This window comes from Rhynchophorus ferrugineus, unplaced genomic scaffold (assembly GCF_030347505.1).
Source record: "Rhynchophorus ferrugineus isolate W39M unplaced genomic scaffold, kcgeb_rfMv2 rfM4, whole genome shotgun sequence".
Taxonomy (NCBI): domain Eukaryota; kingdom Metazoa; phylum Arthropoda; class Insecta; order Coleoptera; family Curculionidae; genus Rhynchophorus; species Rhynchophorus ferrugineus.
The window spans coordinates 9,731,322-9,745,893 of NW_027472583.1; the positions used below are offsets into that span (position 1 = coordinate 9,731,322).

The following is a 14,572-nucleotide window of genomic DNA, read 5'->3' on the forward strand; positions in this document are numbered from 1 at the left end:
TATACTCATCTTTATTAAGGTTATCACAAAAGAGAATAAGCAACGGTATGAATTTTTAATATAAATGTTCAAAAATATCTTCGCCTCCAGGTTTCGTAGAAGCATTCGCGTCTGTGTCTGACATGCTGCTATAAAATGCACCGACGGTATAGTTCCTGCATACGCGAACTTATTTTTCTGTTTTATAGTCTCGTTTATCAATTTTTACATCCTTTACGACCTCGTTTTAGCAAATATATTACAGAAAATCACAGTAAAATTGCCTGTATATGGCATTAAAAGCAGAAAAACCAAAAAATCGTTTTGTGTAAATAAAATATAACATCGTGCATAATGTAATTGAATATTAATTTACTGCAATGCATTAGTTAGCTGTATGGGGTTTCTGTTATGGCCTCATTTTACTAAAAATATTGTTGAATGTGGCATACATATCGTGATTAAGTATTTTTTTATTGATTTGGAATGTTCAACTCGTGAAATTATTGTGAAAGAACTTTTTTTATTATTTAATTATTACATTGTTACTAGTCGTTTCCGTCTAACCTACAATTTGTCTTTATGATAACTTAAATCTAGGTATATAACTAGGAGGATCCATCGGCCCTATCTCAGTCTCTGGTGAAATAATGTTTATACATGTTACTCCTGTATTTTTTATTATATGCACCTCACTACACAACACTTCACAAGATCAGATAGTTTGATTCTTTTGAGTCTATGTCCTGTTCTGGTGGTATCTAAAAACTGCAATACTTCAATATTCTCATGAGAATGAAGTCTTTCCTCATGCCCCCTTGCAATGCTCTTGATTTTTTGACTGACTGTGGGTATCTGAAGTTCTCGATGTAGGTAATCAGTCCTATAGTATTTGGGTGCGCCCACAATACCTCTCGGGACTTTGTTATAAAAAATTTGTATTTTATTTATGTTAATCTTTGCAGAACATCCCCAAAATTGAACTCCATATGTCCATATAGGTTTCAGGTAAAACCATTTTGTCTTAATCGAACTGGGAACAGGGAGACGACGGCCCATACAAACTCCGTATGTCTATATAGGTTTCAGTATTTGCTTATATAATACCAATTTATTATGTACTGATAATAATGATTTTCTTCCAGTTTATATTTCATATTATGAAATATATATTTCAATTCCAGTTCTTTTCTTTTCTTCTTTATATGTTCCTTCCAGAAAAGTTTTGCATCAAGATTCATTCCGGGATATTTAGCGTTGTTGCTATATGGAATGAACACAGGTTTGAAACAAAGATACTGAAATAAATCGTAGTCGGAGGGGTCAAGATCCAGGCGGTGGATATTTAAAAATTCCCCAGTTATCATTAAGGATGTAAGCGAATGGTCATTGTCACATTGAAAGACAACACCTTACCAAGTAATTAATTTTGTCCGTTTTTTGACTCCTTTGTTCCACTGCATTAGTTTTTGGCAATAAGAAGTCGAATTAATAGTTTTGGCCAGGTTCCAGGCGCAACAATTCAAAACAATTCCTTTGGTCCATTAAAGTTTTCACTGTTAATTCATGCCGAATCCAAATCGAGTCACTTTTATGTCGATTGTTTAAAGCTATTTTATGGTCTATGTTTAATTCCGTAGTTATGTCGTAAGATGAAATATGTCGTTCTACATCGGTTTTTCAAATATTACCTGATCAGAACAAAGCTGATCTTTAACTTGTTTATTTAAACATACATCATCGTTAACAAAAAATTCAACGAGCCCAATTCATGATGTAAATAACCTTCTGGAATCTCTGGTTGAAGTCCAAAAATTTTGTGATTGATTAAACGAATGACACTTTATATCTGGAACGTTCTATGGATTTTTAAATTTCAAACGACCTATAGTATGGCTTCATTGAATAAGTATTACGCGAGGTATTTGACTTTAAAGTCATCTATTAGGAAAATGAAGTAACTTTTTCCCCAATGTATTATTAACATAAATCTCCTTTTACCAACTAGGGGTTTATCTGGACTGGACCTACAGTTTACTGACCAACTTAGAAATTATCCCGAAGACATCCGGTCTTACCCATCCAGCCTGGTTACTGGCGTGAGTGGGATCATTTTCCTTGTCGAATTTTACACTACATTTTACCTAGGACAATCACAAATATTAAACAATCACTAGACTATCGCAACAGTAGTTGTACCGTTCTGTCGCCTTTGCCACTGCGCCATCCACGCCGGCTATTAATTTTTAGGTTGCGAAATATTTATTTTATAATTTAATGACATACTGAAGACAATCAGTTAATTAATTTGTTCCAAGCCGTTCCATTCCTAAGACAATAGAGCAGACGAGTGATCTTTATCTGTAAATTTGTTGGCTCTGTTTTGTCTAACGGACAATTTCAATTATTCTCATAGATTTTCAATCTAGGCTCTGTTGGTATCGCGTCAATACGAAAATTTCTACTTGTTTTAAATAGTCTTTTATATTTTTGTTTATATTTTTCTTCTTACATTTAAAATAATCTTTTGACTTTGATTGTTTTGAGAGGGAAAAACTTAAAAATAATTATTTAAACAAAATAAATATATAATTGAAGAGTCACCAACATTTTATGTGCGTTAAACCTTTTACGAAATAACAAACAATACTTTTACAATACAAAACCACCTTTTGTATGCGTTAAAATTATTTGCAAATTAAAATTATTTATTATGTACTATATCGTTTAATTATTTCGCCTGGTATTATCTACATGTTAACAGTAAAACTCTGGACGGGGCATAACAAAAATTTGATTATAAATTTAATTTAATTTGAAACTTAAAAACATTCAGCATGTTGTGTCTCCAGTGAGCGCCCCATTCTCTAACAATGAAGATGAAATAAATTCGAGTACCCTCAAAGGTAATAAGGATTTCATCGTTGTAAGCCTGAACTAAATCAAGACATTCAGCGTTGTGAACTCTTTGGTTTCAGAGCCGGTTCGTGTTGAGAAATAGGCCAAAATGGTGTTAGCAACAGCTTTATTCTATTGCTTGTCAACCAATAGCTGATATTCATATTCAAGAATTCAAGGATTCCATCAAGATCGCCTAATAAATCGTCTCAAAAATCATTAAATTTTTTCAACAATTTTATTCATCCTCAAAAACGTTTTTCCGAAAATGATTGTCATCAAAGGTTAAAAGTTAATTTCATAAGGGTATTTTGCCTTCCATGAAACCACTACAGCCATGAAATCTTCAGATTGCTTGGAATAGGTGTATTGAAATCATAAGAAAGTAGTTTGAAAAACAAGGTCTTTTATCGCTACTGACGACACGGTCATTATCTGCCTAGAGCTATAGAAAAAGTACAGGTGGCGGCCAATAAAACCCATCAATAAACTAGATTGCTTAACAGCTCGAAATATGTGCATGTCAATTTTGTGTGAAAAAAATAAATGATAAAAAAAACTAACTGTATCACTGGAGAGATGCTCATTATCCTTAAGTCATCCTTAAGCCAAATCAGCGAAATTAATTGATAACTAAAGATAAAGGCATTGTTCCTGTTAGTCGGAATATAATCCCATCTTGACCTAAGACCAAAGAGATCTCTTTATCAGTCACTTGTCAAGTCTATTTATATGGATTTATGCATATATGGTGCAAATATAGCGCTGCACTAAGACATCAAAACGATTAGTAATCCAACGCCGCCCACACAACATTGCTAATAATGCTTATCACTACATAGCCAACAAAGAATTGCACGATGACCTCAAAATCAGATGGATTTACGAAGTTATCCAAGATTTCTTTTCACAATATGAAGTAAGGTAACTGAATCACTGCAACTTGGAAGCAACGGAGCTACTGTAGGAAATCAGAACATTAAAGTGAACCATAGCACATCAATTTGTATAGTGTACAAGTCTCAGTTTTATCTTAAGCTTAAGTAATGTAATTAAATTTTAATTTTGGAAATACATACTGATCAATATCATCAATACCCATAATAGTATTAGGTCCAGTTTTTGAATTTACGGAATCTGTAAATTTCACTACAAACTTAGACGAGATGAGTTACTTTCTAACGGACTTAATAATTTGATTTGCAGGACGGCAGACTCCAGAGCGGAGACCATATCCTGCAAATCGGCGAGGTTAATCTTCGTGGACTTGGATCAGAACAAGTAGCGTCCGTTCTGCGTCAGTGTGGCGTCCATGTTCGAATGGTGGTGGCCAGACCTGTCGAATCAGCCACTCTAGATATCCAGGTAAAATTATCAATTAAACTGAAAGAAAACCATTAAACAATTTACAACACTATTTACGATTTAATGGACCCAGTTGCTTACGTTGTCATGAATAAAACAATACGACCATTCGGCAGAGTTACGTCATTCCGGTCCATTTCCATTTTCCAAATGGAAATAACACACCCGTTCGGGCCTGATTAAAAACCGGACACTGTTCTACAGCAATTATTGAATAATTAAGGCCATTTCGTCGGCGCTTAGCTTCAGCGCCTCCGCCTCTTTTCCATATTGTCGTAAAACCATTTTGTCTTAATCGAACTGGGGAACAGGGAGACGTGGGCCCATACAAACTCATCCATTCTCCGTGGCTCGTAACTCTATTTAAATTAGTTTTCCGTCGTTAATTAAACCCGGTTACAGTTTTCTCGATTTTCTAACGACGTAACCAGAAATGAATGGATTTGCGCGTAAATGGCAATGAAGTATCGAGTTGTGAACAACTTTGGGAGTATTATGGTGTCCGGATAACATTTTTAAAACTTCTGGTCGAGTTTACATCGTTTGTAACTTTTAATATAAACTCGCGAAAGTTTGTTGTTCGTATTTAGCACGATTAAGCCATCATCTGATTTACGTATAATTATCATATTATTGTTTTATTACAATTGTAAGCTAAAAAGTAATGACATATTTGTAATGATTATATTGTAATTTCGCTCTAGAGTAACTTAAAACTAGCTACTTATCTAGGAAGACCCAAAGAAAATAAAAGCTAGAAATACTTCTCAATATATTTACTATTTATTATGCTACACTACACATCTATACAAGATAAGATCACACGGACTGGTTATCTTGAACCTGCCTCCTAGTACAGTGTTGCCCAAGAGTTGCCACACTCAGGTGTTAATATAGGAGTGGAATATTTCCTTATATCTTGTTGTGAATCTCTTAATTCAAGGTTTCCGTCTAAGTAATTGTTCTATAGTATCTGGGTGTATCTATATTACTCCTCGGAACTTTATTCTGAAATAATTGTGTAGGAATGTTCGTCTGGTCGGTCGGAATGTGTGGCTGTCCATTCGATTGTTTGTCCGAACACTCACTACTATTTTGTGGAAGGAATTCGCACAGGAATTGAAAACACTGGTTGAAGAAGTACTTGTTTATTTCGATTTAAATTGATACATGTCGTCGACGGGAGAATTGACAGGATATGAGGTTAGATAAAGGAAGTACGGTAGCCCTGTGGAAGTGGTACTGTTACAGGGGGTAGAGAAAAGAATAGAGAGCGAGACGTCGTCGTGGTGGTCTTTTATAGCCGGTAACCGCATGGTACCAATCCACCAGCATTACCAACCTTTGAACTTGCTGTAGGTGAAAGCGTGGTGGCCTAAAGGGTTGTACCGGTCCCTACAGATTTAATACCGGTTTTTTAATACCATTTTGGCGTCAAAAAATTTTCAAATCTACCTTAAAATGTTTTTTTTTTAAATTTTGTTTGCTTTTTATCGTCCTTAGAAATATAAAATATATCAGAAGTTATCGTCTAGACCACAGACATATACGTCGTCATGTCAGAAAAGAAAACACGAATTATATTACCCGATATATCATCTCGCATTTAAGGCAAAGCAATTAAATTCATTATAATTATACACCAGCAAACGACCGCCGCGTATCTTTAAAAACCCCTTCGTTTCCCTCACCCATTTCTCGCGTTTATCGTAATTTATTTTACGAGGGTGTTCTAGGGAAAGTTTTATTGTATCCGCCGTAGAAGTTTTGTTTTTAATAAGGGGCGATGAATAATTTTAACTGCAGTTTTTACGCTGTTTGTTTGTTTGTTGCGCGCGGAGGGTCAATAGCTACGGCCGCCTGTAGGAAATGGTTTACCTCCTAAATTATAATTTCTCTTAAGGGGTTGCGCGTGGTTCGGAATTTGTGAGAATAATTCCTTTATATTTTCAACATTGCTTTTTAATATAGTTTTATCGTAAATTATTATGTGCTTGTACGTATTTCGATTGGTGAAAATGCAAGAGTCTACTCTTAGAGACGCCTGGTATGCGCACTAAAACAAGATTTTGCTTCGTTGCCTTCGTTGTTCTTCTAAATTATGGCTGTAATTTAAGAATATTATATGTATATGCATATAGGCTTATAAATTAATTTTAAATGTTTTCAATAGATTGTGTTTTAAAGTATATTAAATCGTGTTGGGTATATTTATAAGCATCTTCATGTTGAAGCCTCACTGATTCCGGCTTCATTTTTGAGTATGTATCATTTCGTCAAAGTGCGAATAAGAAGTTTTCTCAATGCGCTGAAATTAAAATTAAAGGGACTAAGACTTAAATAAGGCTTAAGGCAACCATGCTCCATTGATTTCAACATGTAAATATGAGTTTCGACGTTTTAAAAGTGGTGATGTTGACACCGAAGAGTCTTCTAGGTAGCTCAAAAAAAAGGGGAGGATTTGTAGGAATTACTCGATGATAATCCGTGCAAAACATAATAAGAATATGCAGAATTGTTGGATCTAACACAAGAAACCATAAGAATGATTCAAAAGTTTGTATATTTTGTGTCGTATGATTTGAAGCTAAGATACATTGAAAGGCGTTTGGTCATGTGTAAGCGGCTGTAAACGGTTCAACGGCAAAATCCGAAATGTTTACATCATATTTTTACTGGTGATGAAAACTGGATCTGAACATCGACGAATATCAATGGCTACAAGCTAATGCTCTATGTTTGATAGTAAAACCTAATGAAACCGCCAATGAGGATTGCCATCCACTACAATTGATGTGTTTGAACCAAGCACTGTGCCAAAAACGGCCGGAATTCGAATAAAGACGTAATAATGTTATTTTCATCATTCAGCATAACAATATTCGACCATATGTTTCATAAAATATTTTTAACAAAAAATTGAACCGACTTCAAAAAATTAATAAGCTAAAATAATATTATAAATAGATAAATATGTTTAGATAGGTATTAAACTAAATTGTGTGTATATAGTAGAATATAAAATACATAGATAAATATAATAAATAGTTAAAAAAGATTTTTGTTTATTTTCATTTAGTTATTACAACGATTATTATGTATTTTTACTTGTTTTTTAATATTTAGTGATTTCCTTATTTATTTTTTGAAGACGGTTCAATTTTTTTAAAACTATTTTAGTTAATAGGTATAAAGAAACAATGACTGAAAATATAGAGTGCTTCAGGCCGAAGTCCGCTACCTAGTCTAGGTGATTTGACAAAATGTTCTAACTAAACAGGAATAAAAAGTTATTTTCCCCCGGAATCAAAACCGCGATCTCCATTTGGAAGATAAACGTTTTAACCATAACACCATAGAAGTAGTTGGCAGTATTTCTACGAGACCTTATATGCTATAATTAGTGCTTAAAAAGCAAACTGAATGGCTTTTGCACTGAACGACTTCCGATTTTCCGTCACATAAGCTCAGCAATAACATTATACACAAATATCTGATAATTCTAGATAAAACATATGTGAAAACTTTGTACGTTCCTTTGAAATTTGAGCGTTTCCCTCGATTCCCCCTCCCCCCTTCCCCAAAAGATCCTGATCTTTCATTCGAATAAAAAAGGAATTTTGCAAATCGGCCAACAATTGACGGAGAAATTGGCGAACATACATTCAAAAATATATATACAGCCGAACATAGATCCTCTTCCTTTTTGGAAATCGGTTAAAAACCAGTGAAAACATACTTCCCTTCTTAATATAAGAGTATATGTAAGGCGACGATAAGCTGAGAACAACACCCAATATGGAAACAGAAAAATATACATAATAGTTTTATATCGGATATAATCGGGTTAGCGATATTACAGATCTCATTAAAGAGATTTTAACGCCGAAACAAATATAATCTCTCGATCACTTGTAAATGGAAACGTATCAAAATGAGCTGAAAACTGCTGAAGTTCGTCGAGCGCCTGTTGGGCGTCCCTCGGAGTAGTCACTATTGTGAAAATCCAAAGTATCAATATAAACGGCTGTTGAAACTTCAATTTGTTTTTGAACGTGCACTGTATCCATAAAAATTCATCTTTCCAAATGTTTAACAACTAAAGATTTGAATTGGAATACGGCCTTCAGCTTTAAGTCTTCATCTAGACATAAAACAAACTGACAATAAGACTTGAAACAGACATTAAACGGGCTCTGATGGTCATTTCTTATTGGATTTCGTGTAATTGTCAATTAATAATAAAGGATTATAAATAATTATAACACAACCAGCCGACATAAATATGAATGTTTTTTTTTGTTTTATTTTCAGGCATTAACCAGTCAAGCTCCTATCGTCCCAACGAAAGTTTTGGGTGATCCAGTAGAGCTGGATAGACATCTTATGGAAAATGGTTTTGTTGGTACCTGTGCACCACTTCCTCCAGCAATATACACCTCGCCCATTTATGGACCATCTAATGTAATTATATTTACAAAATATTCTTTTTATTTCGACATTTTTATCGTTATTATTGTATTAATAAGTTATAACGTTGTCCAAATGAAACTATTATAATATCAACACTAATCGCCACATCACGTCACTAGACACTTATTATTATTGAAGAAACTGCCAATGTGATGTACGTGGTCGTTGTAGTATTTAGACAGCTTATAGTTGCATTTAATTGTCTTTTATTAACACCCATACCTTCGCCTGTCAGTTTGCCCTTGATGATTATTTGAATTGCAATATTTTTACCTAAATTTCTATGGTATAGCCGTGTGTGGAATGGTTTTCCAAGTGTTGGAGGCTCCAAATTTCACTGTATCTGAGATATTGCAATCCACCTTTGGTGGTGGTACATCCTGACTCTGTCCAAATTCCTGTAGACTGTGTCAGTTCACAGCAGTTTCAGTCCGGATTTAGATGCTTTACACACTGAACTTCGATATTTGTGCCAGAAATTTACGGATTAAAGGTGTTTTTCAAAACACGGATGTTTCTTAATTCTTATAATTTATAGTTATGGGACTTATCTTATAACCCTACAGTTTTAAATGCGATTATTTTGCGTGAATTCCAATTGATTGTATTTAGAAATGTTTGTAATAAGATTAAAAACAAGTTGATTACGGAACTAAATCACCAGCCTTGTGATCTTCTCGAATTCCTACCGACTACCCATTTTTCAGTTATATTCTATTCCTTAATCTCATCTTTCGTTTCAAAATCATCGTACAGATAAAGATATAATCAATAAACAAAATTATTTTGTTCCTTTTCGAAGTACTATTCTAATTTCTAGCGAATATAGCAGCTATTGTATACACAACTCATATACTAGGGCTTTTACCAAATATAATATCATAATTTCTACGTCGCAAACACTAAGCTCTATACCATAGCTTTGAGCAAAAATCGAAATGAGTTTGTTCATAATATATCAGATTTTTCTCCAATATCTGAGATTTTCTCTCACAAAGACCGTGCTTATGAGAGCGAAGAGATAATCCCGCTGGTAATCGTGACAAGGAATTGAAGTTGGATGTGCGATTATATTTCTTATCGGGCTGGTATTAAGATTATTATTTGTAATAAGACGAGACTGAGTGTATAATAAAAAAATTCTTAAGGATAATCTTTCGGTAATCGTTTAGAATTCGAAGTAATGCTTGTTTTATATATAATGTAGTTCGTTTCTTTTTCCTTTAATTATTTATTGGATCTGGTAAACATATATAAAGTGCTTGCGTATTTGAAATAACATTTTTTTAAACTTTAATCTGACTTAATCTACTAACAAACAATTACAACTAATATAACAGGTCAATTAGAAAGTCCCCAGCCTGACACATAGATGGCGATACTATAATTAAATCCATATATTTTTTAGTTAGCCCTAACTCTCAAAAGATGCGGATGTTTAGGTATGAGAAAGCTCTGTGCAAAGTGGGTGCCGCGCGTTGATGAATCGGAGCAGTGTTTGAAAGTGATTAAGCGTAATAAAGTCGAGTTTTTCCATTGATATGTGACAATGGATGAAACATGGCTTCATCATTTCACTTCGAAGTCTAATCGACAGTCATTCGAGTGGACTGCACACGATGAACCCGCTCCAAAGCGTGGGAAAACGCAACAGTTGGCTGACAAGGTTATGGCGTCTGTATTTTGGGATGCGCATGAAATAATTTTCATTGACTACCTTGAAATAAGTTTGCTGTAGGTTGATTGTTAGGAGTTTTGGCCAAGCACCCAATATATTTTCCTGAACTTGATGTTGTGTTCTTGATGTTCTTTTATATATACTCCTTATATCTGAGCTTGGCATCTAGGGTATACCAAGGTATTTTGCTGTGTTGGCATATAGAACTTGCATGCCATTATGTGTAAATTTTGCTTCATTCAATTTGATTCGTCATTTTTAGTTCAGATAGCAAGTCTATCAAGGGAAGACAGGTCCGGGTTGAACTCTCTACAGTCTCTGCTGTTGTTAATATTTCCGTATCATCAGCAAAGATAGCAGTTGAGTTATATAATATTGTGGGGAGATAAATAATATAGAGGAGATAAACCACTGGTCTCAACACACTTCTTTGAGCTACGCCAGTCCTTATCCATTTGAGATCAAAGTATGTTCCATCATGTTTAATACGGAAGTATCCATTAATCAAATAAGATTTTAAAGGGGTATAACACATTTTATTTTTTATTTTTTTAACGAGCTAAAGCTCATAATTTATCAAAAATTTTGAAATACAACGAGTGAATCTGAAAATGTTTTTCAGGATTTTTATGACATTTAAAAATTATGTTTTATAAAATCAAATCTATACTAGCACTATTAAATTTTTTATTTCAGTTGAAGCAAAATACAAAAAATAGTATATTTATTTGGTTGTATCTGTTTCTTCTCTAATAATATTTGTTGAGTTTGACTCGTCTTTGAACTAGATTGACACATTCGATTTTCGTTTTTTTTTTGGTTTATGAACATTTATGCAGGATTAATCAGCTTTGTAGATACTATATACAGCTATTGATGTACTTTTGATGTAATTTAACTAATGTTTTACTAATATTTTTAACTGTTTACCATTTTCTTACTAATCTCTTATTAGTACTTTTTTTAAATAAAATAATTATTTTATTTGTCTCAACTTTAACGAAGAAAGTGTTACCGCGGTCCTCGGCATTAAACCTACCGATTGGCGAGTGACCAACTTTAGAAATCATCCCAGAAGACATCCGGTCTTACCCAGCCTGGTTACTGGCGTGACTGGGATCATTTTTCTTGTCGGACTTTACACTCTTGTCTGGTACAATCACAAACATAAATTTTCATGCGTCTTTACCGCTGCGGCAACCAAGCCAGCAAAGGAATATATTTACATATTAGTATATATTCGGCAAATCACTTTCACAACGATAAAAACTAGTAATCATAGAACTAGTAATGATTGTTCTAATCGACTGAAAATAGTTCATTAAAATATTCGTATGAACTAGTCAAGACTGAAACTAGTCTATAATCATTTTCAATCGATAGTTCCCAACACTAATTATTATAACAAATATGTTTCGTTATGGTTAAATTTTTCTTTCAATTCACTTTGTTTATTTTCTCCAATATTCCAGACAATTTCGGATATCGTGGACGTCGTCCGCGACCCCCTGCCCATCGGCAAAGTGCCGAAGATCTGTCCGCCACCGCCGCCAAGATCACCGCCTTCACCCCAAAACCTCATCGATCCAGAATCGCCCGAAACGGAAACGTTCACCATCGAGCTTAAAAAGGACGATTTGGGATTGGGAATCACCGTGGCGGGATATGTCTGTGAGAAAGGTTTGACTTGAGAGACCCGTTCTTTAGAGCTATCAGTTTCATTTTGCCAATTTACGCTTGGATTTTCAGAGGAAATATCCGGAATTTTCGTGAAGAGCATCAGTAAAGGCAGTGCTGCTGATTTAATCAAATCTATACAAATCAACGATCGTATTATTGAGGTAAGTATTGAGTGTTGAGGTAATAGTTTCTGGTGTACGAGGTGTGTCTTTAAAATAAGTATACTGATGCAAACAAATGGATGGTACAAAGTCATATATAGTCTATTCAAAACAGCAGTGGACCCACGTCATCTGAACTGATGACGCAATGTTGCCGCATCAACTCTGAGTTTTAGTACGTTTTAACTTTGACATATAACAACATTCCAATCTAAATAAAATGAAGTTAAAATAAAGCTCGAACAATTTAAAACTACAATTAATTATACAGCCACAATAATGTATAGGTTAGAGTTGTTTTATTATATTTACATTTAACTCTTTTCCACAATAGTATAGGTACAGTTCTGGGTGCGTATTTTTATGTAGTGATACCCCCCGAAGGCCTAATCCACCAAATTAACAATTGTATATCTGAGTAATGTATTTTGTTGTCATTAGAGAGCATTTTTACCTTTTGTGCTTAGTTCTTGTATCCTTATATACAGTATTTCCTTTTAAAGCCTTTTTGATATCACTATATTTCTCCTTAGTTTGTTATGATAGTACCTGTGTACATCTTCATTGATAAAACTAGATTTAATCACTGCATTCTCCTTAATACATTTGACATATGGGCAAAACAGTTAGTATTATTTCTCAGCTTATACATTTTAGCCAAACTTTCATCGATATTCTGAACAACAAAGCACATGCACATAAAGATTTCACACTCTATAATACAACTTCCTACAGTTAAAGTATATTAATTATGTACTGGCCTTTAGTTTTTCCTTTTTCATCATCCTGTCTTAGTAATTGACAGCATTGAATCATAAAGCAACATTCATAAAGTTTTATTCAATCACAGTGACTTTAAGAATCACTACTGAAGTGAATAACTAAGCTCTTTATTTCCAATCTACCAAAAACTTGCTCATGATTCCACCGTTTGTTAATTTCCTCTTCAGTAAGTTTAATTGAGCATATCCAAACCGAAGGTGTTATTGTCGACAATCCTTCTTTCCATAAACCCAAACAGTTCTGGTTGGAATATCCTTCTCGACCTAAATGTCTATTGTAATAATTTTTTGCAATAGTTCATATCGACTCAATTGAATTAAATATGCAGTGATAGTGAGGAAGGCATAATGCTCCTGGAACCTGACGTTCGTTTTTCTGATACAGCATTCTGATCTACCATGTATATGGCTTTTCTCAGGCTTATTTTGTAAAAAGTAAATTACTAAAATGCAATTAAATATTTAATTTATATTTACCAAGTAACAAATTGAAATAGTTCGTTCTTTAATATGGTTCTTCGAAACTTATTTTATGTACTTGAAACCATTCCTTAATTACAGCTTTTGTTGATGCACTTGTTGGGACCTTGTCCACCAGTGTACTATACTATTTGGTGAATTGTCCATAATAATAAATGATGGTTCATTTCTCCATGATAGTCATCCTTGGACTTTGTAATGGCCCACTTTGTAATTGTGTATATATATCAAGTTCTACAGACTAAAAATATGTATGATAAAGTTCCTATTGTTATTCATTCTATACGGCAGTGATTTTTATGTTTTCCCAGACCGAATTTACATTAATATGAACAAGATTTAAAGGAACAAGAAAAACGAGCACGTGTCTTCAAAAAGATTATAAAATGAAACTTTCCGCACTGTAAAGCACGAAGCAGGATATATATAAGGTTTTTTTTTATATAGACATCTAAAATAACAAGTCATACAAAACAAAAAGTTATACCGCATTAATTTTGTAAATTTCTAGCCGTACTTAGTATATATTATATTGTATGTATACATAGATTCACCCTCGTTAGTAACAGATGGCGCTACTTATGCGATGGTTTTCTATTATGTTTGATAGGTTAGACTTACGAGAATATGTAATCAATAGTGCATATTTATTTTTAAAGGATTAGCTGCAGAAAATCATGGTGTTATAATTTGTATACATTTTCGAGATATTATATAGTCTATATTTAGCACTTATAGATGTGCCAGACTCATCAAGTCTCGCACATTTATAAGTGCCAAGTTTGGGTCTCGGCTTCGGTGTCATATACTGGTACTTAATACTCACATTTGGTTAATTGGAGATCTTTGATTCATACATCAGATCTAATTTGATTACTTGTAATGTGCCTTCAATTTGAAACTTTCAATTGTATATGGCCATATCCACAGTGGTATTTTCTATCCGCTCGATGAAATAACTTGAGTTCAAACTTATCAAAAGATTCTGGTTTTTCGGCATAGGGTTTGGTGTTGCTTTATGTTGCTAGGGTTGGTTATGAATTAGATTACAATGGGTTAGATACCAATGGCAACCA

General features: G+C 33.8%; 1 protein-coding gene across 8 annotated transcripts in view; it reads left to right on the forward strand.

Annotated features, from left to right (window-relative positions):
• Positions 1 to 14,572, forward strand: part of LOC143195633 (multiple PDZ domain protein) — a 197,867-nt gene that overhangs the window by 43,007 nt on the left and 140,288 nt on the right. For all 8 annotated transcript variants that reach the window (XM_076402925.1, XM_076402926.1, XM_076402928.1 and 5 more), the window contains exons 4-7: positions 4,084 to 4,242; positions 8,557 to 8,706; positions 11,866 to 12,073; positions 12,143 to 12,234. In XM_076402925.1, coding sequence (XP_076259040.1) covers positions 4,084 to 4,242; positions 8,557 to 8,706; positions 11,866 to 12,073; positions 12,143 to 12,234 — 609 coding nt within the window. The remainder of the gene's footprint in view (positions 1 to 4,083; positions 4,243 to 8,556; positions 8,707 to 11,865; positions 12,074 to 12,142; positions 12,235 to 14,572) is intronic.